The sequence below is a fragment of the Cygnus atratus genome, chromosome 1, assembly GCF_013377495.2.
Source record: "Cygnus atratus isolate AKBS03 ecotype Queensland, Australia chromosome 1, CAtr_DNAZoo_HiC_assembly, whole genome shotgun sequence".
NCBI lineage: Eukaryota > Metazoa > Chordata > Aves > Anseriformes > Anatidae > Cygnus > Cygnus atratus.
In genome coordinates this window covers 29527361-29553688 of record NC_066362.1, presented here as the reverse complement: position 1 = coordinate 29553688, position 26328 = coordinate 29527361, and the positions used below count along the sequence as shown (strand labels likewise).

At 35.7% G+C, this 26328-nt stretch overlaps 1 protein-coding gene across 3 annotated transcripts in view; it reads right to left on the bottom strand.

Annotated features, from left to right (window-relative positions):
• Positions 1-26328, bottom strand: part of IMMP2L (inner mitochondrial membrane peptidase subunit 2) — a 467825-nt gene that overhangs the window by 173592 nt on the left and 267905 nt on the right. Inside the window, exon 4 of one of the 3 annotated variants that reach the window (XM_035544188.2) lies at positions 20233-20286. The exons of the other annotated variants lie outside the window; for them this stretch is intronic. Coding sequence (XP_035400081.1) covers positions 20233-20286 — 54 coding nt within the window. The remainder of the gene's footprint in view (positions 1-20232; positions 20287-26328) is intronic. 3 annotated transcript variants of the gene reach the window in all.

Here is a 26328-nt window from a genome sequence, read left to right as displayed (position 1 = left end):
AAGAAACATGGCATTGTGTCAACTGAACTTCTGTAATGCAAGCAAGTTATTAGTGGCCTAACTTTTGTAGTATGTAATTATATGATTACTATGTATATGTCATTCTTGTGGCACAATTGTGAGAAAATTTCAAGTGGTTTCTTAGCTTATTCCTCAGAGTTTTTCAATTCTTTGTTTTTTATAGTTCAGTGTCCATAAGAAAAGGAAATAATATGGAGTTTGTTTTCTGACACATGCCAGGGTTTGTATACACATGCTAGCAATGCTACCATCACTTCTACTGCCTACATTTATGCATGACAAATGCTGGGTATAAGAACAGAAGATCTTCCCCCTTTTCAAGACATGGTTGACAAACACTTAAGTTTATTTTACATCCTATAAGTCGTTATTCAATCCAAAGACAGATGCAAGACCCTTTTTTTCTTTTATATAATCAGCAGTATCATGACCACTTTTTGAATAATTTAATGCTATGTTTGAAAAAAAAATAAATAAACAAGGTAAAAAATGGCTTTCCCCTCACATTATTCTCCATTAAACTTTCTTAAGTTTTTCTTTAAACTTTCCCCTCCCCTCTTCTGCTCTACTAACTTACATTTGCATGCCTAAACCTTGGGTGAACTGGAAGAAGTGGCTGTTTTAGCCAGAGGAAAAACTGACTTTAAAAAATGACAAAAATATGTAAAGAAAAAAAAAAAGTGTAAAAAAATATACCATGGTGTAACCTTAAGAAAAGGTGTGGCCATTGTTTAAGTGAGAGTGTGAAATAAGGAAATTAATAACAGATTTTATCTCTTAATGTCTCTTTTTTTTTTTTTGGTGCATTGTAAATGTTAATGTGAATTTTTGACATTGGAGTCTAAGTAGAAAATTCTAAAAAGAAGGTCAGACAGGCTAGAAGGAAGCTTGTTTAACAGCTTAAAACCCAAATAAACAATAAAGATTATAATTAAGAAAGCATAAACCAGGAACTGTGAATTGAATAGTCACAAAGTCGCAAGAATTGCATTACAAAAAAAAAAAATCAGCTCAGTGCTGGCCCATCCAGCTGAGTGTTGGATGAGTAAATAAATTTCTACAACAACCTTGACTGATAGATCTCAGGTCACATTTGTCCTAATAAATATATTCTCAACCTTGAGAAGATGGCATGTCATCTGGTCTTTGCAAAAGGCAATAGAACTATTCTCCTAAAAGTACAAGATGATATTTCCCAGCTTATGGAAAATCCCAAACTACTTGCATAAAAGGGTAAATGTAAATAATTAAAAACTGCATAGATTAGATTTAACAGTACATACAACCCTGTTCACTCAAGAACAATTTTGTAAGCTACAATAACAACTTATAACCATATTATGAAAACAAATGTATTTTTTCTTTCCTTAAAATATTAATGACATCAAGAGGTAGCTTTTGGAGATAACACAGAAAGAGAGAAAAAATGTATAAACTAGAATTTTTACTGCCAAGTTCATTTGTGAATAAATGAGTTTTCGATTGCTGCCAGCAGTTCAGTGAGAAATCACGTATCTTCCAGAAAAAAATTTAGACTCTAAGCAACTTAATGAGACAGATGCAGTCTTCTCCATAACTGTTGAATCACAATGTCTTCATTCATGTACTGAAGCAGAAAATGTAAGAATGAAATTGAAAAGGCCTTCCCCATTTTAATACAACAAACCCTAAAAAGCATAATAAATGTTGGCAAGAAAATTAGATATATAAACACTAGTGCATACTGTGTATTTAATGTTTTTTATTATGTGTGGAATTACATCCCTGTACTCAACTGATCAGTTTCTAATCATACATATTTTAGAAAGCTAATATAGTTCAAATGAAATTTTATAAAATGAGCAGTGGTACTGGATACCCAACATAAGACACCTGAGGGCCTCATTATTTTCTTGGTTAAGAGCTTCTTTTTCGCTTAGTTCAAAGTGGGTACAAAAGTCATTAGGTGTATAAAAAAAAAAAAAAAAAGAGCTTGTCAACCGATATCTATTTGAAGGACCCTTAACTATGCGCTACACACAAGCTGCAGGTGCTTATATCACTTGATCTTGCATTTCTGAATTGACACGGACCGTGAAAGTGTGCATTCAACAGCAAAGACAAGGCTGAGATAATCAATACATCTCTCTTTATCCAGAGATAGTCTTTGTCATGAGAAAATACTATAGTACCTTTTTTTGGAGTGCTTTACAGATGCTTTTTTTTTTTTCCTTCCTACCAGGTGGACTGACGGCCCTACCCTCAAATTTAACCTGCCAGTTTGACCCTGTACCTGCCTCATACAAGGAGACGTGTCTGGCAAGCTGGACTCCGGGCTGCTCTGACCACGTCCCTTGGCTGGCAGCGTGCTGCTTGTCCAGGGGCTGCACCCTGGGGGTGAGGGACTGCCCTGTCACCCTGCTGCCCCCAGCTCCCTGTGTCCCTTCTCTCCTGTTGCTCTCTGAGGGATTTCTGTTGCAACTCTTTAAGCGGTCTTGCCACCCACGAAGCCAGAATGCCTTTGTCTTAATTCATACAGCACTAAAGCACTACAAAGACCTGATTAGCATTGACAAAGTGGCTTCAAAGTAGCTAAAGTAAATTTTAATTAATTTAATTAAACGAATTCAAATTCCCAAATGTGGTTGAGCTTAAACCAGTTTAACAAAGCTCTAGGTCATTTCCATGCGTGTTCTTGATTCAGCGTAGCAGAAACAGCTATTTCTTGAGGATGGCAAATGAAAGCTTCTGGGTGTTGAGTAAAACAATTGCATCTGCCAGCTGGTGAGGCCATTCCAAAAGCTAGATGAGCAGCTCAGGGCAAGAAAGAAAATTACCACTTTGAGGAGAAAAGAGGAAATCTCACAGGTTTCCTACGCTGGACAACAAGGAAACCACATGCCTAAAGCTGCACAATGTAGCCTGTCAGTGGGACGGAGACTAAGGTATCATTAACTGTGGGATGGAACAGATGGATGGGCAGAAGGACAGAAATTGTTTTATTCTGAAGTAACCAGAAAGTTATGGGATGGCTAGACCATTACAACTGGGATGGTTTAAGAAAACGTTGGGAGAATTTACCAATTTGGTTGAAGTCAGTGATTAACAATATTCATGAAACTAGTCAAGCAATGTGAAATAAAATATTAGAATTTTTAATTATTATTAATATTACATTGAGACCAGTAACGTTTGTAGAGGGATAGTAACTATTTAAATTGCTTTAGCTCAATTCCTTGTAACTGCCTTATTACACTCAGACAAAGACAGTCCTTGCTTAAATCAGTTTAAGTAAATTTAAGGTTTGGTTTGCTGCAGTTGGTGAGTGAAGTTTAAACTGAACAACTTTACTAAAAACAGCCTGTTATCCACCACGTATTGTTTCCTATTTGGCGGTCATGGGGCATAATAATTACGGTAACAGCAGGGGAAGGAATGGGTCCTGATAGCCTCCTGCATCAATGCCTCTGTGTTCATCATCATTTGTGTACAGCTTAACAACACTCTCTCAGATCACCAACCCACTCACTCACCCAGCTACGTTCCTGCTATTTTCAAGTACTCTGCTTCATTAAACCTTAAAAAGACTCTGATTGCAGGCCACAATTGGGAAGTTGTTATGCACTTCTTCCTTCTCTGTAATTAATAAAAGTAAGTCTTCAGAGTCTTACCTTCACCCTTCCAAAGTAGTTTGTTTCAGTTTACTTCTTTTCTGCGAGGGAGGGCAATGCTTGTTCTGTCCATCTTGGGAGAGATTTGGACTGAGAGTTTTCTCAGTCCAAGGTGGGTGTGGAATTTTTACACTATTTACTGTAACAATAAATGGCCACTGTGGCCACAAGTGATTTAGCAGATTACACAAGGCAATGAGACAGCTCTAAATAGATTTTCTCACTTTGAATAATAGTTGCTGCAGTTAAGTCTTGTAGGAATAAACAGATTTGATAGATAATGTATACACAGTATCATACTGCACAAACCTATTATTTACATGCATAACTGCATATTGGATTTTCTGAGAGTTGAAAAATCACATAAAGGAAATTAACTATCACATAAAGATATTTATTGTTTTCAAGGTTTTGTAAAATAAGAGAATATCAAGCTATATTTAAATACCTAACAGAACAAAGTAATCACACATCATTAAAATTTAGATATTAAATTATCTAGTAAAAGTGAGGGTCACCATAATAGTAGGTTTCATTGAAATGGAAATATCAGAGGCCTCTGCAATTAACCACTGTTTATTTATAAGGTTACTTGTCAAAGTGATTCTCCAGCTTCTACAGACCGGTACATTTTTCACTGTGCAGTAAGTGCTAATAACTCTGGCTCTGTAAAGTAAAGTGCTCAAGACAGAATCACACAGATAGCCCACAGACACCCAGGTCTGAGGAATGAGCTCAGTATTTAAGAACAAATTCTCTCTGCCCTGCCCCATTCTCCTTGCACAAAAGGCAGCAGAAATGATGTGGTGCTGCCAGCCTTCTTTCCAGAAATTTCCTGTGTGACCCTCACAGCAAGCTTCAAGCTAGAGTACCAACACACCTACCACTCCTCCCCTGGAGCAAGGCAAAGAGCTTGCATGCAGCATGTTCTGATTCTGCTCAGGAGGAAGGCACTTTCTAGAGGTTTCCTATCAGTTACAACAACACATGGACCATCTTCAAAGATGGTCGGAAAATGAGAATGTTAGTAGGAGTTATATCTTCTCTTCATTAAGTAGAAGCTCGTGCACATAGAATATGACCAAGTATTTTATATTTTCTTTAAAATATATATATATATATATATACATTTTTCTGACAAAATACATTACTCAAAGCCTATCTACTTATCTACCCACAGAGTTTCCTGGCCATAATATTGTCTGAATAAAGTCTCCCAACAAGCTCAATCGTGATTTCTTTAATAAGCTTCTGAAAATCTGCTGCTTTCCACATCATCCTCTTCAGGACTCCAAGCTATTTGCTAACATTTGATATCAAGCCTTTTAGCAAAAGCTCCACAAACAAAAAAAATGTATTGCAACTGAAAATGAGCATGCGGTTTCTAAATAAAATTCTTGTTAAACAAATAACAGCTTGACTGTATTTAGTAAAGGGATTGAGCATGTGAAAATACTGAATTCTAACCAAATAAATCGTTAAAGCAAGATGGTGAAATGATCTCTCAGGAGTCATACTACCTAACCTTACTTGAACCATTTGTCACTGAGGTTTGTTACAAAGGTTCTCATGAAAATACCTTATTTTGCCATGTAATTTTTCTTTTTTGGGGGGGTTTCACTGTGAAAACTGTCTTTTCTCCACATACCAGCAACTGCCTGTACTTTTCTCTCTTCCAAAGATGCGAACTTGCATCCAAATCAGCCTGTTTCTAATTACAAGTTACAACAGGATTCTAGCAGGAAGAATGTGAAACAAAGGACGTGCTAGAAACTGACACACATGAAAATTTTGATTTTGGAATACTGAAAATATTTCAATATTGAAAAGAAATTTGCAACATGAAAAGATTTACAACAGAATGTAAGATCAACATAATGCACAGAAAAACATAATTAGCAATGATACAGAGAAAAATATAGAAGTGTTCTGTTTTGTTAATGAAAAAGGGATTGATGTAAACTGAAAACGGAAGTCTCTATCCCTGAAAAATTAGCTGTTCTTTAAGAAATAAAAATCAAACAACATGAAATTACATGTGTACATTCCCATGTGCACTTTGGGCTCTTCACCTCCAAATAAGCAGGTTTCTACTCTAAAAGCTAAAAGCCAAGGTCAATTTGCTTGACTCTAGAAGAAGGTATCATTTTCAAGTATATATCAATCTAATGCAAACTAAGTTACAGTACTTAGTTTAGCTCTGTAGAAATAAATCATAGAAAAGCTTCCCCTGATCAAGCCAGGCCAAGACCAAGCCTGTAATTCTTATCTGAAATCTTTAGGACTAGAACAAGGAAAGCTGTAAATAACTATCAAACTATAAGCTATAACCTAGACTTCAAATGCAGCTCATGCTTTGAGGTTTCTCAACCAACCAGAGAATTTTAGAGTATGGTATAGTGTCTGTTTCCAATGATTTGTTTAACTTTCCATTCAGAAACTGGAAGGTGATTTTCAAGACAAACTGACTAAAATGAATAGTAAGAGTCCTGAAGCAGTCTTCTTTGAAAGGAAATACATTATTTTAATTGCTGCCTTTTCCAGAGAAGAGAGTTTTAGACCTTCTGGGGGGTCTACCTGAACAATCCAGAGACAAGCAAAAGATGCTTGATTAATTTTGGCAGCAGAATGGGAATACAGCAATACGCTACAGCATTTGAAACCACAGACTTTCTAGTTAGTAATAAGCAGGGGAATTATTCCTTCACTATCATTTTAAGTATGACACAGATGTTTTATTGTTATCCAACAAAATATCACAGTAAAGCATTTTTAAGGCAACCAGCCACCACCAGGGACTTTAAGAATGAAGTTTGAATAAAACAAATATATTATTTTTCTGTGAAAATAACTTCTGCCATTGCACCTTTCTTTTGGTTAATTGCACTTCGAAATGTCTTGGCAAGAATTTCGTAGTATAGAGCAGATTCATTAGACAGCTTTAATAAGACCATTTGAGCATTTGTTCACAGGAAAAGTTCATCCAAATGCATCAAAATTCTAAGCCAATATCAAAATACTTATGATTAAGGATACACTCAGGCATACTACTACTTTTTATATTTATTCAGATTGCCAACTTCACAGTGAATATATTAGTGTTGTCCTTGTATGTCACTTGCATTCAGTCCCTGGAGTTAAAGCAATTTGGCTAACATCCAGCTACAAATCACTTAGTTAAAATTATCATTCCCTTGGTGAATATTCATTGGATCAGAAAGGAAATATAAAATGAAAGATAATTACAAGCAACTTGTAGCTACTTGAGCTTTAACCTAACCTTGTTGTTATCCATGAATGACTGGTTATTTTCCATTCACGGGCAAGAATCTCTACACTATAACTAATTAATATATAATCAAAACATTCTACATAAACTAAAGGACTACTGAATGATACGTTGCAGGCCACACCCACTAACAAATGTGAGTGGATTTTCAACATTAATTCAGTGAAAATTCATTGAATTCCTTGAATGAATTTTCAAAACAATTCAAAAAAATAGTAGAAAACACTGTGACTAGCAAGAAGAAAGTGAGGAGAAAGTAATAGCCTCTCGAGGAAAACAACAACAACAAATTAGCAAATACTTTGCCATTAAATGTGTTATGTATGCAATAGCAACTGAAGAAAACAACAGTTAGCTCTGCTAGCCTACTCTGTCCAAATTATTGAATTGTCTTAATTCCTGAACTTATTAAATCACATCTATTTTCTCAAAAAGGGCAAATATGTTTTCTTATTGACCCTCAGGCAGGGCAGTATAAGAAATCTAGTTTCATGTTTGCCCTTTAGATGCTCCTGAGAATGGGTACATTGCAGAGGCAACATGCTAGAACTACAAATGCAACGATGTCAAACATACTGCATATTTCAGACAAAATTGCATGAACGGATAGGATGAAGTTCCACTACTACTGGTAAGACATTTGAAGATATTAATAAGAAGCTTCTTCAGATGCAGGCCTAAAAACACCTCTTAGAAAATATATCCCAATGAAGGAGACTGTTACCATTTTTAAAATATAATTTTAGCCTTTTTTATATGCAGCACTATTCTGGTGAAAGGCATTTAAAGACTGTTATGAATAACAGCAATAACAAAGAAACAGTGCCAGTGTACATCTCAGCCATTTTGAGAGATCATCTTCAGCACACAAAAACTACAGTTTCATTCTTTTATTGGTTATAGTTACTATTCATGTTTTTTCTGTTTGCTTGTTCTGGTTTGTTTTGTGTGTGTGTGTGTGTTTTTAATCTAATTGTTGAGGTATTTAAGGTAGGCCTCTGACCTGATCGTACAGGTTATTTTGGATTAAAGAATAAGGTGTAACAAATAAGTTTTGTAGGTGTTTTTGTTTTGTTTTGTTTTTTGTCTTTCACAACAGGTTGTACAATATTTCTGAATGAGTTTTCCATGTCTTGCATTTAATATAGTGAAAATTAGTGGAAAAAAAAAATACAGCTCTTGCAGAATTTGGTTAATACATAGATTAAATTTTAATTTGAAATTTCTGCCTTTCTTGCAAGACGTTATTGAGTACAGATATTGTGGAAGGGACATTAAATTTGTCATTTCAATATGTTAACATCTTCATTAGAAAATCAGACAGCCCATCATTGTAATATTGTGATGTTCAAGGGAACAAAGATATTCTGTTGTTCAAACATGTTCTGTCATAAGCATTTGTAAAATCTACTGGGGTGAAATTCAGCATATATCATTATTATAGTTATGTAAAGAAAGAATTATTGTGACTCTTTTCATCTTGCTTTCCTCACTGTACTATTTTTTATTCCATTTATGATTACTTAGTGATTTTCGTCATTAATATAATCCCTCCGTATTAGCTATTACAATTTCATTTATAACCTAAGCTGCTCACCACAATAAGCAGTAACCACATCATTTCACAATGGCTGTACTTACCTACTCCAATTCTGATATAGGATTATCATTTAATACTACGCATTTCATAAGACAGAACTGTCAAATCACAGGGCACTCAGAAGCGGAAAACACAGTTTACAAACTGGTTCTGGCAGTAGAATGTGGCCTTCATAAGAAGAGTCCAAATGTAGTAAAATATGACTATTTATATATTGATTTTTTAACTTTTGCTAAGTATAACCCCAACTGTCATTTAGAGATGATTACAGGTTTAAGAATATTTTTGTTAATTTCTCTGATGGTTAATTAAAGAAATTGAGCTGGTCACATCTCATTTGGGTGCAATCAGTGTGGCTTCACATTACCGAGTTTTCATTCTAGTCATTTACATGAAAATTGTATTTTATTCCAGTGTCTAAAATCTTCATGTCCAAACTTTACGTTATAACTTCTCATGAGAATGAAGTATCTCATGGATACAGCCAACTCTCTGCCATGCCACGTGAACATCTAGGAGTTAGCCTGAATGCCAATTTGAATCTTGGTCAGAGATGGGCCAGAAGTCTGACTCATAACATAAAAAATAAGTTTTCTTTACATAATTCAATGTAAATCCCACATTCTACTTAAATGCCTACCTTTCTATTTATCAGAACTGAATTATTCAGCTTGCACTGCTAACAAAGACTATGATGGAGGAGAACCTCCCAGCTTGTTCTCCACCATACGCTGATTGCTACATATTTCTTGCAATAGTTACTAAAAACAAATGATGAAGAGTTTCTCCTTCCTAAAACAACTGGGTACGCCAGGAGAGAGAAAGTCCTGGAGAGGTGGATGGGGTCCTTTTTGCAGCAGGTCTCTCCTCCACATAAATCTCAGATATAAAATATAACAGGGGAAACTTTTTAAAGATACAGAGGGGACATTCAAGTCATTTGTTAAACCCTAGGGCTTAACTGGCGCAGGAACAGAAGTAGGGGAACAGAAGGGGAGAGGAAGAGATGTGCTGTAGACTATTGTAAGGAGTCTGTGTGAGGTGATGGTGAAATGCAGGCCTATTTTCAATGGATTTTGTATTTTCAATAGAAGCACCATTCCAGGGTCTTCACTTCCATCAGAAAATTGTAAAAAGCTTTTCAATTTTTAAAATGTTGAAAATCACTGATCTAAGCAATGGTAAGATGAAAGTCATGGGCTCCTGTCTCAGGCAGTCCCATTGTTCTGGTTGCAGTTATTTAAGAGCCTAACAGGGTCCCAAAGACTGTTAGAAGGTAAATACCATTGCCCAGTGAAAGTTGGCCACACTATGAACAGCAAAATAACCTAAGGAAATCTATTTTACATACATACAGGGCTCTCATTGCCAATCAAAAATTCTGTGGTCTGAGGGCAATGCAACAGGCTTTGAAGAGAAATTAAAAATCAGTCCTGAAATTCGTTCATGCACTGTGTCAATGTTTTAAGACAACACTCACATTTTTAAAATATATTCTTTCACTGGCATAGGAATTAAGAAATAAAATCTCTATATCATCATATCCATTATTAAACCAAACTTGCCGTAGGCTGACATGCAATTTAGCTCTAATTGGACAGTTAATGTTTTTAATCATATCATTGTGTCTGTAGTTCTATAGATGAGTATTAAGACATTTCCCATGTCATGGTGTCAGGAACTCTACATATTTTTTGATGAAAGCCAGATCCAACCCAGCAAAAATTATCTCAATTTATATAAAAACAAAAGCCTATAAAAACATATAATCATATAATTTCCTTATTTTATTCTTAACAGACCCTTTCACCAAAACCAAAAATGTTAGATGTGTGCTCTTAAGGATTTTTCAATAGAAAAATTACTAATATTAAAAGTTCATGCTGTTAATAAAGATCCCCTTCATAATATTATACAAATTATAGAAACAGCTGTTTTAAAAAAATCAAAACACAGCAAAGAACTAAAATTTTACTTTCATACCTATGGAGAATAAACATACTTTCCCAAGACACAAAAGAGCAGAAGAATAAAACGTGGCATAACCGTCAGTCAAGGTGACTACAAGGCACCACTGTGATGCAGCTGTGAAAAAGATGCCTGTAGCCTATTTGCAATAAAGACTGGAAAGTATCACTGCAGCACTGTATACAAATCCGGCCATCCATTTTGAAGCAATTCAGAACACATGACAAGGAGAGGCAATTGCAAGACCAAAAGTCACACACTGTTTCACAAAAGTGACTAACAGCATTTGGTTTGCCTGACAAAGCAAAGACACAAGACTGCATGATGATACTTTTCTATATAAACTAGGGGGGTGGCACATGGAGTGAAAGGTGAAAAGAGGCATTAATTGATCTCTTTAAATATTGTGAGGATAGAAGATGTTGACGCTGGACTGATGACCATAAAATTATCACGAATAAACTTAGTCTGGGATTAGACAAAAGCCGTAACAATTTCCATGGGAGCCTCCAAATATGAGTATTAAGCACAAAACAAACAAACAAACAAATCTCTATCTTTATAGGATAAAACTTGAGACTATTTTAAGAATACAATGTTGATGCAGGGGACAGCAGGAGACAGATTTTCCTGAAGCAGTGGGTGCATTCTAGCACCCTTTTCCCAAATGTAGGGGGAGACAACTTTGTACTATTGCTCTGAAAATGCCAGTACGTTACTGAGCAACACACTTTGTGATAGTACCAATTACATTCATTCCCATCACTTCCTAGGAAATGCAGATACTATGTTACTTGATGAGCACAATTTCAGCTTGCCTAAATGCTCTATTCAGACAGGAACTTAAAGAAGAATATCCAGTTATTTCATCAAATAGTAGCTCATTTGCTGGATTCTCAGATAAGTGAAAATCAGCTGAAATATTCTCCATTCTAAGAAGTGGGAGCAAGTTTTATACAGCTGGCATCTCACGTAGCAAACACACAAATAATGAACTACATCCAACTGTCACTCCTGAGTCACCACTGTACATTTCCCTGATATTTTTAGACACCAGTGATTTTCGATACGGCAGACTAACATACTGCAGACCTCAGAGGTAGCTGTAGTATCTTACTGTAATCTAATCACATTGGCAAACTGCAAAACCTTTATCAACGTTGATGAGCAATTATACTTGTCTGCTCAGTGAAATCAATCTCCCCAGAGAATAAACACTCACCTGTAGCATAAGCACTATACAGCTGAATGTAGTGCTGCAACTGCAGTACTAATCTCTTATGTGTTTTTGGGCAAACAGTAATACAATGTAACCCTGTAATCATTTTCATCAAGCTTTTCATGTTTTTTCTCCTCTGTTTTTTTAATTAAGTGAAGAAAAATGAAAAACATATGGTGTGTGACAACAGTGGTGCTCTTTTTGATCCAGACTTGGAAGTTCAATCTGGAAAAAAATAAAATAAAAATAGAATGCAGTAATATATACTGTGAAAATAAATTGTTAACCCACTACTTCCATAATTGAATATTTCTTCTCCTAGGCAGTCATTTTTAAATATGTGAGAGCATCCCTGGGAGTTTACCATGATTTTTTTCATATAGATAGGAAACGATTCCTATTTGTTACCTTGCAAGTAGGCATTTATGGTTGGCATGGCCCTGGCTAAAGGAAGCCAATAAAACTGTTTTAAATAATGCTTTTTAGGATTCCAACAGATATAATTTCTACACAAAAATGACTTTGATGATAACAGTTCATTTTTACTGTTACTACCTGCAGCATAATGTGACTAGATATTGAAGTTGTTATTTTTCAACATTTATGCTGAAACTTCCATATTTCATCATCTGCCATTTCAGTTTTCAGTCTGAAAGAAATAGACATGAATTATACAAATGCAATACATGCAGACATCAATCTTGCAACATAGATTGTTTACTTTAATCAATGTCACCTAGTGATATGCCAATGCTTGTCAGAGTGGCTTTTTCAACCCTACTCCAGCCACCTTGTCTTGATTACATCCTTGCTCTTTTCTGGCAGCGTATGCCCCGATTAACACCTTTTTTTTTTTTTTTTCCCAGGATGAGAAATATGTAGCATATGTTATACAGGGATATACATAAAAAAGAACTGATACTATAATGGGTCAGCTATTTTAATTTAGCTTATCAAAATGAGTACAATATGCAAGACTGACAGCAATTTTATTCCCTGGCTGCAGTCATACAAGGGTTACAAAAGCTTAAATCTCACAATGACAGTGGGACAACACATGAACAAAAGGACTGCTGTTATGGTAACTCTGGCAAGTAATTCCTAGCTGCAAGTTTACTGATAGCATAAGGGAGCAAAGTTGGTATTTACACATACAGTTCTTCTATGACAAGTCCACATAACAAAGAAGTATTTGGTGCAATTTTTTCTATTATCAGAAACGCTACTAATAAAGTACTTGCAAAAACTAAACTGCCCCCAAGCATGAGCCCGACTGAACAAAGCCAACATACATGCAATCCTGCATTACTGACCCTGTAAATAGAGAAATACAGCCTGTAGTGATTACATACACACAGAAATGATGAAAAAAACTGCATGTATAGGTAAAGTGCACAGTCTGAGTCATCCCTTTCAACTAGACTACCATAACCAATTGAAAGGCTAGCCAACCTCATCATACCAAAGTAACTACAATTATTACAAGGCTACTTTGCATCAGAGTATAAGACAATAGAGAACCTTTTCAACTTAGAGAATTCATTTATTTTCACGCCTGTCAGATCCAAGTTTGATCAAAATTGCTGCAAACAAAAGACTAGTAAATCCATGGTCCATTGGACAGTTATTGAAATGTCAATTCATTTCACTTGCTTAGTTCTATTAATTGTATTCACAATACTAATGAAGAACACTAAGCTCTCTTCTTCGAATAACTCTTTATGTATTTCTAAGGGAATTCCTATGTAAGTTAAAAATAAAATCACCTCGTTTAAACTTAAGTAAATATTCCCAGATTTTAAATAAAGGACAATATAAAACATGATACCTCCACAGGTCAACTACTCTTCCCAAAGCTTTAGGATATCTGGATTAAGTATGCTATTACCTCATAGCATCATTATAGCACTACAATAATTTTAGTAACCTGAATTATTAAGGTAAAAAACAACATACTCCAGTGATGACAGGATTTTAATTCTTTCCAGAATGATTCTATTTATGGACATGTCTTGTAAAGGACTTGTAGGACTTTTTCTTTGATGTGACAGACTCAACACCTAACAATGCTTACTTAAATCAATGGCTTTCTATCACATTCCTGCTTTCTCTAAAAACTCAAGAAGCTGTAGAACCAACTAGCTCTCATATATAAGAGGTCAGCCTATCTGCTTTTATAACCTACAGAGATTTCTAAAAGGGTCTTTGGATGCCAATTAGCAAAAAAATAACAAATGTTTTCTCTGGTCAGCTCTTAACACAGTTTCTTTGGTAAGAGAAAAGGAGAAATTATACTGGTCTCATCTGACTGGAAGATTTCTCTGGCCTAGGTAAATACTCAGTTGCCCTCTTTGGGCTGCTTTTCAGCTGCACTGTGCAAAAACAGAGTGATCTGAGAGACACACCCCACTATTACTAATAATATCCAGCAAATGTGTGCATACTGCATTAATATGTTTAAGAAATATGTAGATACAGAGATAGTGACTATTGAACTTCAGTTTCTGTGTGATTTTCTTGTGAGATAGCAAACTAGTATATGAACATAAGTTGCTCAGGTTTATGTAAAGCTTCTGTTAAATCTTGAAGTCTAAACCAAATAGCTTAAATTTAAAAGAAAATATATAATACTCTAAGCTTAAAGATGCTTTGAGAGTGTCAGATAAGAAGAGAAAAAGGAGAAGGGAAAGGGAAAGAAAATTAAAAATTTGCTGCAGACATGCAAACGGACTACCAGCGGAAAAGCTGATGAATCATGAAGACCAACTCACACAAGTGTTGAGCCAAACAAGAGATGACAACTAATTTCAAATCTAACACGGCCAAAATGGGTGGGCTTTTTTCCTCTCATCTTAGTTACGGATAAGAGTTGGTTTAAAATCTTAATAATAACTTATAATAAGAGCATCATAGCTGGTGATTGAATGTTTTGCTTGACTTTAATTGCAGTGTTCCCAAGACATATCAAAGACTTCATAGGACTAAAATAGCAGAAATCTTATTCATCAGAGAGCTTGAAAATAAATTATTAAGGTTTGATTTCTATTACTTCTGTGGTTTATCATTCTGGTATCTTTAAACTACTTATATATCTTTACCTGTATAGTATTATTCTAAAGAGATAATCATTTGACTTTCTATACTCTGACACAACCTTTCTAATTCTCAGTCCTCCCAATGAACTAATTTTCTGTTTCAATGACATACACCCAATTAGTCATTCCTGTCTTCTCTATGTAAAATGACAGTACCCCCACAATCCATTTGTTTCGTATAACGTGAAGCTAGTCCTTATTTGCAAATTTTGTCAGTAGTCTAGAAACTATTCAACACACAAAATAAAGGTTTTTCCTTGCTTGATGCGCTTGTAATCTCAGATGAAACTAGGATGATTTGACTATAAAAGGCTATGAAAAGGAAACTGAACAGTGATTAATACCACTACCACCCCAACACAAATGCAGAGACACATGCACATACATTTTTTGTGGACATAGCAAAAACAAATGTTTTAGTACCACTGAAGCAAGAAAAGGACAGACTGCCTTTTATTTAAAGATACCATTGGGAGAATGCTTTCTGCTTCAGGCAAAGTAGCTATGCCTGCTCCAATACAGGATTCCAGACAATGCTGGAAGAAACTGAGTGCATCTTTGAGCATATAAATCAGTTTTCTGTTTTCTCAGATCAGGCAGGGAAACAATCTTCCCAGCCTGCACTACAGATGTAGATACCTATGTATATTTATTCCCTGCAGTATTTGGACCCCTGTTTATTATAAGACACAGAGACAGGTATATATGGGGTGCTCATTATGTCCTCTGGTATTCTGATCAACAGGTCCTGACCACAAGGTCTAGAGCAAGACAGGTGCCCTCTGCAGTGGTCCTGAAGTTCTGGTCTCCTGATCATCTACAACAGGTGACACACACATGTCCTTTCTGGAACTGGCACCCACATCTCCTTTCCAAGGAAATTAGGACATGTCTCTACTGAAATAGAATGGGGATGTGGCTGGGGTCTTCACCTGTGTCCCCATGACTCTAAGAACATGATTGGACTGAGCAGCACATTGCACTGAGTAGAGCAGGTTGTAACTATGCAAATGGTAGGCTGCTGAGTCTTCAGCAAGAAAACAGTGTTGAAGGATGATTTTGGCCCTATGAAAAATAACACTTACTGGCATTACGACAGACATAGGACAGAAACTGTGGCAAATGAAATGGCAGCAATATTTCACTAGGAAGAAGAAGAAATTATTTCCATGCAGTGAAGGTTTCTAAAGATAGTTTGGGTTTGCTTGCATTGTAACCTTCAAGGCACCGAATGCATTTATTTTAATGCAGTGATGAAAACATTTATTTCACCACACTGAAAGAGCAATCTCATACTATCACAACACTGTAGTAAAGTTTAATCCATACCATCCTCAGCAGTGGCAGTTCTGATAATAAACAGAAGTATGTTATCAATGCCTGGAAAACAGTAGGGAAGCAGTGAGTCAAAATAAAGCAGGTCAGTTCTTCAGTTTACATGCAAATATGTTTGAATTTCTTTTCCTATGTTATTATAACTACTCAGCTACAGCAATAGGTCGAGTCATATACTGATAACATGGGCAAGAAAAGTGAAAAGAAAATTAAATAAAAGGAACATAAACATCCTTCTCCCTGTGACTAAAAGATGATATTTAATCAATAGCTGTGTGGTTTGAATTTTAGTCAAACTACCTCGAAAGGCCCTTGACCAAAGACAGCTATAGTGAATGAGTGGCAGTTCCTTCATGTAGTTTAGAATTTTCTACTTTGAATCACTGTTTACTATTTGTCCAGACTCCAATAATCCTGTATTAAAATAAAGTGCTAATCATGGAATGCTAAGCACACTGGCTGAAGGCCAAAGAATTTCAAGAATAAGAATAAGAAATGTTCTTGCTTCCTGTTTACCTGGCACTTAAGTTGAAAGCTCTTCATTGTGCATGCTATTCAGCTCAGATAACGTGTCACAGCTGCACAGTAACTAAGTTCTGTTCTGAGTTTCAAATTAAATTTCTTTACTATTAAAATTCTCTACTGTGAAGGGGTTCAAAATTCACCCATGAAAATATACTCCTGGGAGACACTGGGTTTCAGCCCAAGAATGGATATTTAGATTTTTTTTTTCCAGGAAGTATCTGAGGAGAAATTAAAACATAAATATATATCTGTGAACACACAGAACAAACCAAGCATCACTGTGAAGAAGGTCAATTTGACAAAGGAGCCCTCAGTACGGCAGAGAACCCTGACTCACTCCAAGCACTAGGTGGGAGATAGCTGGAGTCCCTTACAGCAGTAGCAGCCTTGGCTCCCACCCAGTGCAGTCACAGAGCCCCGATGACACTCCTGCACAGCAGTACAGATGGATCCCCTTCAAGCATATGTCCCTAATGCAAAAGGCTGCATCCCTCTTACGCTCTAACATAAGCTTTCCACATCCTGTTCCGTTGTACAAAAAGGAACCAGATTTATTTTGCTTCCTGCTGCCATATGTGCTTCTGTAGAGAAAAGAGGATTCGTCCTAGTAAATGAGTGCATCATCCAAAATGAAAAATATTAGTCTCATCTCTCTTTTTCTCTCTCTCTCAGACTCGACAGAGAAAAAAAATCATGAACAATCAAGTGTTTAATGAGGAATCCTACTTTTGATAACATTTTTTTTCATTCATGATTAAGCTTTCCAAGCATGTAATATGATTAATATTATTTTATAACATTTTTTGTCCATTTTCTATCCATTTTAGACAACACAGTGAAGGAAAAGCAAAATATTTCTGTTCCAAAAATATGTTCTTGCAGCATTTTCTCCAAGGTACCATTTGAAGGCATACTGTCATTTCTCTTTAAGGTTTATCAAGCATTGCAAGTCTCCCTTTGGAGCCTAAACATTGTTGGATAATTACAGAAAATAGCTCTGATTGCTAGAAAGCTGTTATAATGAACAAAATTTTCCTGGTTGGAATAATGTTTTCAGGTATGTATTGGTAAATAGTTCCATGTAAACTGCTGCTATAGTGAACCATTTTGGAGACAAATGATTTTCATAGATTCTTGTAACAATCCCACTACAATAATCTGCAGGTATTTGCATGCTTTCTTCTGGGAAGAGTAGGTAACAATGTGCGGAAACTGAAATGCGCGTTACCTTTGCATTCCCTTCATCTGCCCAGGCTTGAAGGCATCTTTAATTTACAGTACATTGCAAGAGTACCCAAAATCAAAATTGGTACCAAAGAACACTAAAGATTACCTTCTAGTCTTCACGGCACTACTTTCTCATTAAATCAAAAACAGTGACAAGGTCAGGCTGACAGGTTGTCTTTATACCATGGGAAAACCACTTCTTGACCTGAAAGAAGCATGATCAAACTGATTAAACTAGCTTTAAGGCCAGACTACACAGGTGTTTGGCACAAAACTGCTACTCCACAGGCTCTAGCTAAGAAGACTTCTGTGGGAGAAGGAACAGAAGATAGTTACCAGATTGATGACAGAATAGAAAAATGTCTCCCATGGAAAAGGTCTAATGAAATTGTGGCCATGCACTACTCAGACTGTGAACGTTGCTATGTTTGAAACATCAAGCAACTTATCCAGCTTCCAGAATCTTTTGTGCAGTCTCTCTGCCTGTCGAATCTGACACAATTTGTTTCACAAGGACGGGAGCTGGAATATGAAACACAAATTACCAGAACAGGAAGAACCCCTTGGGAGTAGTTATTAAATATGAATGTATATTCATGAATACTTCACAATTCTTCACTGACCACACTATATGAACATTCACTAAAATATGTAAGAGTTCATGAAAACTGCATGAATGACAATGAACATAAATGAGACATTTTGTACCACTTTTTGATAAGTGACATCTAGACCTTCAGGGATACTATCTCATTGTCAGGCTCCTCGGTATCTAGCTTAGATGCTCTGAATTACCCTCTGCAGGAATCTGCAATGTGCCTTATCAGACTACGTTGAGAATACATAACACCTAAACTACAAGCCTGTAATAGCTTAACATACACATGCATGAGTCTACATATACCAACTCGCAAACAACATTCAAGCAATACTTCACATTCTCTTCCATGCTTTTCATAAAAGAATACTCTTAACATACTCTGGGCAAAACTAAAAACTCAACTTTCCCACTATACCTAATGTAAGTAATGTTCTGCTATGAATAATAACACATTTCCACCCTTTTGTAGCATGTACATGAAGTATTTCTGAATAAATCACCCTCTTCCTTGCTGCTGGTTTTGCAAACAGTGCTCTTGAAGTTCTTGTGCCAACCCAGGGCTCTCTCCTCTCAGACCACTGAAATGTGCCAAATCCACTAAAAGTTCTAAAATTGAGTTCTTTGAGATACCCAGTACAAGGACTCAAAATCAGTCAGCAAAATGTCTCTTTGCATGACGCCACCTGGAAATACAAGTCTCCTTGACAAAACTATTTTTATGTCTATTGTGAGATCTGGCATTGTTTTCTTGTTACACTGATCTTTCCTCCATCTACTCTTTCAAAACTATTTTTGAGATCTTCCACACCCAGTGCTCTTCCTAGAGAAATGAGTTACTTGCCCATAACTTCCCAATTGTATATACACAATCATATTGTGTTATCTATAAATAAATTAAACTAATTAGGCAACTGACCATATTGTAAAACTCCCTTGATATAGATCAGTTGCAGTAGATTCAAATGAGTACACTGAAGAACTTGCACTGATGTAACTAAATGGATTTAAATATCAATGTCATTAAAATCAGTGTCACTTCTTGTTGAGGGATGGTCTTAAATAGCTATTTCTTTCCCTTCAATATGGACATTCTCTGGATGTAACATATGACTGTCCTCTTTGTAGCAGCACAACGCTCTTTTACATAGGTTTGATTTAACGTCACCAGAGTGTGTGAAAGCTCTCCATTGACTCCAAAGAGCATTGAATTAGCTCTATGGTGGAACATATGCCTTTATGCTAAATACCAAAATTTTATATTCAAAACTTATTTGCTTGATGTACTGTTCAAGGTACTGTTCTGGGTCTCCCATCTCCTGTAAATCCCAGTTATCTCTCTTTTCTCTTTCTATGCCTGTTTTAAGCAAACAATTTAAATCCTTTTTTCTTTTCATTTAAAAGCTCCCTACTCAGTTGTGCCATGTCTAACACTGTATGTTGCTAACAAAAAAAATAAAAATAAAAAAATCTGCATTCAATCCTGAAAACAAAGTTTCTTTTTTTCTCAGTTATTACACAGGAAAGTAATGTTGACAGATGGATCAAACTGTTTGCCCTCAAATGCCATTATGAATGGATAATGAAGAAAAAAAATGCAACTTAGATTAGATTACTGGGCTGAAAGCAGACTATTCTGGTAGCAATTACAGAAAGTTTAGTTATTTACATATAAATAGCCAAGAAATTTCAACCCAAGACGTACCTTAAGATATAGAATAAGAAGTTCAGTAACACAAGGCTTAGGTCCATCTCAGTGCTTGGTGAGGTGATTATAACAACGACGCATCCAACAAAAAAAAAAAAAAAAAAAAGAAAGAAAGATGGAAATCCATTATAGAGTCTTTATTGGAAGAGAAAGACCTGTAGAATTTTTAAAGCACTCCCGTACCAATCAGAGCTCCAGTATCACGAATTCCTGTCATTTGAAAGGTTCAGTTCTAGTATCAGCCAATCATGCCTACATAAGAGTTCCACAGAGCAGAATGCGAGTAAAAAGAACAACATTGAGAATATAGTTTGAACACACCATATTTCTATTTCTGCCTAGGAATACCTTACTTATAGCCCAGAGCTTAGTCAATGGGACACCTGTGAGTTAAGTCAATGACCCCCAACTTTTTGTAGACTTGCTTGAGAAAGATGGAAATATTCTGACTCTCACTAAGCTCAACTCACTATTTGCTCTGTCTTAAGACTGCTGCTGCCTCCTCAGTTGCTGCCCACCCAGTCCAAGGTGGTGTGGTACAGCAGACACCGTAGATCTGGCAATATTTGTACGTGTGGATTCCACCCTATTTTACTTACTTATCCCATGCCATTAAGATGGCCTCACCAATTACGAGCTACAGAACTAAGGTGCATGAATTGCATGTGAAAACTAAACATATTTAACAAGGCTGTTGTGGAAGTATGTCCATAGGTGGGACAACTCTTGTGGAAATGTTACTTTCAGTGATATCTTCCAGGCACAGGAAACAAGTCCTATTGGCAATAGTGAATAATGTCATCAAAACCACTATCATTTAGTAGCAAGGGGTTGATCAGCAGTGTTGTCTCTACTAAACCATTGCCTTGCTCACTGACCACTCAGTTGGCAGACACAGGTGGGGTTTGCAGATAACCCAGACTGTGGACATGACCAGATGACCACTCATAAATGTTGTTTAATTTATTTGAACAAGATTCTCTAAAGGGTGTTGAATTCCATCATCAGGAATAGGGTGACATGGCTTAGGAAGGTATATATATACTCTACCAGTGACTTGATACAATAACATGAAAATGAATCTTTAACAACAGAAAAGGTCACAAATGTAAAAGAGCGGAGTATAAAGAAGAAAAACGAAAGCCTGAGTCCCCAGAAAGGAAAGATTTCTGCAAATACACTACTAAAATGAAAGTCACGGGAAAAAAAAAAAAAAAAAGATTCTCTATAAATGTAAGGTATTTTTATTCACTGTAACTAAACTCAGGGGAGATCTATCTAGATGAGTTTTGCAGAATGATGTCAGGCTAGATACACTATGCAAAACATTTCTTCTAATCTTGAGCTGCTCCTGTGCTGTTAATAAATCCTGTTTTTAATTAGACCACTTGAGCCTCAGACTCTTGTAAGGAAATTTTCATACAGGTTGTCCCACAGAGATGAAACTTTCAATCACTAAAGGCTAGTGGAAGAAAAGTGGCTGACAGTATCTTTCTCCAGGGATTCCCAGTCAAAGAAGACAATTTTGCACTTATTTTAGAAGTGTATTACTATTGCAGGCCTAAGGTCAAACGCATTCTTCTTCCACTGACCAAGAACAAGAAGCAAATTCAAAAGAAACAGAGAAGACCAGAACATTTATATCTCCTTTTTTTTTTCTTCTTCCTTTTTCAAACTTTAAAAACCTAGGAAGATAAAAGGAATAGTAAGTACTTGCACCACTACCAAATGACAAAATCTCAAATATGAGATTCAATTTCAGAGACTAGAATTGCAATGATTTTCAAATGCAAACTGGGGTTTTACTAGTCTTTTTTTTTTTTTTTTTTTTAACGTCCCAACAGGAAATGAATTAAAGGAATTCTTATTGAGATTACATTAAGATTAGAATTGTCAGTTCAAATAACAAACCTGCAACTAACAGGAAAAGCAGAGTTCTGCAGTCGATACAATGGTTAAAAGCATCTGCTTTAATAGTTAATGAAATTTAAAACATTAAAAAAAATTTTTTTGAACAGAGGAATTTAAAAGCTTTGACAAAATGATGAAAGTATTCTGTACAACCACTCTTTAATCTCCTATAATCTTCTTTCCTGCACAGTTGTACAAACACAATCCCAAAGGAAAAAAAAAATGAATGTTTAATATTGTTTGATAATAAATCACTGAATGCAACTCCTGAAGTACAGCTTGTAAACATGAAAAAATATTTCATCAGCTATCATACGAGTGTTATTTCTACTATTATAATAGTTGTTTTCTAGCCACTTCCTACTTTACATACAGTTCTGAAATAACAAGCACTAGCAGCAAGTGATATTACAGCAAAGTGTCACAATACTTTTAGGACATATTTTGTGTTTAAATTGTACAAACTAGCTGTTGCAATCAGTGTAGAGGCATTGCAGATGTCATCACCTTTGAAGTTGCTTAATAATTATCCTCTAAACAATATACACATAAACCAGCACCAGTAATTAATGACAAAATCCCAATGCAAAGAGAGCATTTCAAAATGCATCTACAGTATTCTGCAAACATTCTTATACTTACTATTTGATTAGAGGCTCTTCCAAAAGGAAACAAAAAAAATATTATATACCTATCTAAAATTTTCTCACATGCGTCTCATTTATATAGTAAAAACTCAGTCAGTTTCTTTCTTTGTAAAGGTTGTGTATATCACTAATATAATTTTCTTTTTCTCAATTATGCATATTTTTTTTACTTTATATTTGTACTGCACCTGTTATTTGAGGTGCTCCTGTGGCAAAAGCTGTGTAGAGAAATGTCATAAAAGGCATGCCCAACATAAAAGATGAATAATCTAAAATGGGAAGTCAATGACAATAGTTTGACTCAGTAAAAAAAATAGCTTGGGGTTGAGGAGGGGAAGGATGGAGGAAAATCAAAGCTTTTCATGTATTTTTCTCTCGCTCTGAGAAAGAACAGCTGGGATGCTTTAAGAATCTCATTATAGCTAATGTAGAACTTCATGAAGACTCTCAGGTTCAACTGAAATAGCAATCTACTTGGAAAAGGACCATTTTATCCCCCTTATTGGGCATTCTATACACACTCTGTGGATCTGAAGACTTCTTCTGTAACTGTTTAGCTAGTAAAGAACTATATGTAAAATGTATTTAGTAAGTGATAATTCAGAAACTAAAAAAAAAAAAAAGTAGGCTATGATATTACAGAGATAATATTTTACAGCTTTAGATAAGGATATGAACTGGAAATAGTTGACACACTCAAGGTATTTTGGCAGATTTCAACATTTCAAAAGGAAATATGGAGGAAAGTTTAAATTATCTTACTGGAGAGGTTCAGGACCTAGCCCAACATTTTTTTTTTAATTCAGTATCATACATGAGAGGTAGTCGATGTACAATGAATACATTGGTTGAAAAAACACTGACTTGTGTTTCTATATAGAAATACAGTACGTCAATATACAAATAATAATGCCTCTACCTGCTCTGGCAAAACACTTCGAAAACAGAAACGTTAATCATACTGTGAATTAAACTTTATTCGTGTGTAAGGCTTCTAGTTTGCCATTATGATTTTGCACCCATACAAACATCATTTATCATAGACATAAATCAGTGTCTTTATTTGCACATTTCAACAGCTATAGTAGGTATTTTTGCTTTTATATATATTTATCATGTCTTGAAGTTTTCTTTTTTTTTTTTTTTTTCTGGTACCATGGGACTTACCACACAGTGTGATCCCACTAAAGACTTGCACTGTATTAAATCAGCTACTTCATTACTTTTAGAGACCAAAACCACTTTATTTTTCTATTTGTACTGCAACATCAATCATTTAAAGTGTACTTTCAACTGTGTTTATATTATGAGACATACAAAGCACACAAGGAAATACATTGTAAATAAATTATTATTACATTACTGGATACCAATAAAGGTTGAAAGCAAGGAAGAAAAAACACAAAGCACATTACTTTCTCATGGTGAGACTGCAGCAAACAGCAAACTGCTTAATCTATAGAGACAAGACAAATGTCAAAGTAAATTCTTTAGCAGGACTATATAGCTCCAGGGACAGATAATGGCATACTGCGCTCCTCAGCTTCTAGGTCACAGCCTGGAACCTGACTCAGATCATTCCTGTTTTATGCAATGATCCACTGCTTGTATATGCAGACATCAGGATTGTTAGTTGCATGTACACGAAGAATGCTGGTGATAAAACTCACCCCTTTCACTTCTTGTAGAATTGTCAGTAACTCACAGTGCAAGCCAAATGGTTTCCGTCATGTTGGAAAACCAACCACTAGCTAATGGGATAGGGACAAACTATAAATGTTTGAGCAGGTACGAAACTGCTATTGAAAAGAGGAATGCAGATACACCCAGGACATCTGATGCCTGCCTAGTGGCCCATGTGAAATGAGCACTTGACACGCTTTTTTTCCTAGTTCCCAGTGGACACATAAGGAGAAGTAATACCCATGGAAATCACTAACGCTGGCAGTAAAGCCAAAAAGAATGAAATATCCTTTAATTCTCATAGGACCTAAGAGTTGAGACATGTTACTAGAATACAGAATAGAAACATCAAAGACATGTGATATCCCAACTTCACTGTTAATCAATGGATGGGCTTATATATATATATATATATATATACACACACTTCCACATCCAAGTTAGAGGGGGGAAGCAGATCATTTTCACTACTGCTACAGCACAGCTCTGTACCAAAAGTTTTCACAAAAGTGTCTACTGATTTCAGCACTGGAGTACGCTCCTGAGAGGCACTAGAGAGAAGTGTTTATCTGCTAGTGAGACCTCTATAAAATATGTCGTATATAGCCAAATAAAATAACTTTTCAACAACTATCAAAACTGTTGAAAGAGCATTTCTGGCAGTTTCTAAACACAGTTAAAATGGTCAGAGTTTCAAAAAATAGGATTCATGATCCAGCACAGACCTGACAGCTGTTGTTAACCACCACTGCTGCTCATGCTGTTAACTGCTGTCATTTTCAATGGCAGTAAATTCCTAATTAGGATAACCCTTGATAGGAAACTGTATGGACCTGCTTTCAGGACACAGCAATGCACTTTGAACAAGTCATGATAATAAAAATAAAAAAAAAAAAAAGAAAATGAAATGAATATAAGCATTGTTATTATGAAGTGGATGAAGATTTTTGCCAGAAGATATATGCATCAAAAAAAGCATAAGGCATGGTGCAAAAGCCACTTGTTAACTAACAGGGAAGATAATGGGAAAGGAATACAGGGACAAGCATAATGACCAGCAAGTTCTTGAAAATCACTGATGGCTTTTTAAAAATAATATAATTTTTCTTAAGATCATACAATATTACACACATTTGGTGTCCATCTAGAAAAAGGAGCTGGAAGAAGGGCTCCTATGGACTGGATGTTGACTCCAGGGAACAAGCTGGCTGAGAATATGACAGTGGGATAAATGCAGCTTGGGTGAGACTGATGATGAACTTAAAGAATTCACATTCCTTTAAGAGAAGGAAAGCAGCAAAATAAAACAATGAATTTCAGGAGGCAAACAAATTTAGATGAATCAGTGGAAACAAAAACAACAAAAGGAAGTTAAGAAGATAGGATCAAAGAGCATTTTTTTTCCAGTGGGGTAAAAGGATGGAATTCCACTAAAGCAGAGCTTTCATCGATCTTAAACAACAATAAAACAGGACAAGTACAAAAGAACATACAGTGACAAAATAAGAAAGGCCAACACACATTATGGAATATAAATAAGAAACATCAAGACTACCATGAAAAAAACCTGTAAATACACTAGCAGTGAGAGAAAGCTAAAGAAAATATTGACCTGTCATTCAATAGAGAGGAAAGGCTATTGACAGAAAGAGTGCTGAGAAAGAGCCAAAGTATTTAATAACCTTTTCCACAAGTTGCCACTAAAACAGTCAACTGCAAGCAAATGGACAACTCAGTTTCTACCAATGACAAAAGAGAGCTCAACTCTTAGCATCGGTCAAGTTTATCTGAAGGTGTGGGATAGAATCACCACGATCTTGACAATCTGAATTGGTTTGACCTCCTAAGAAAG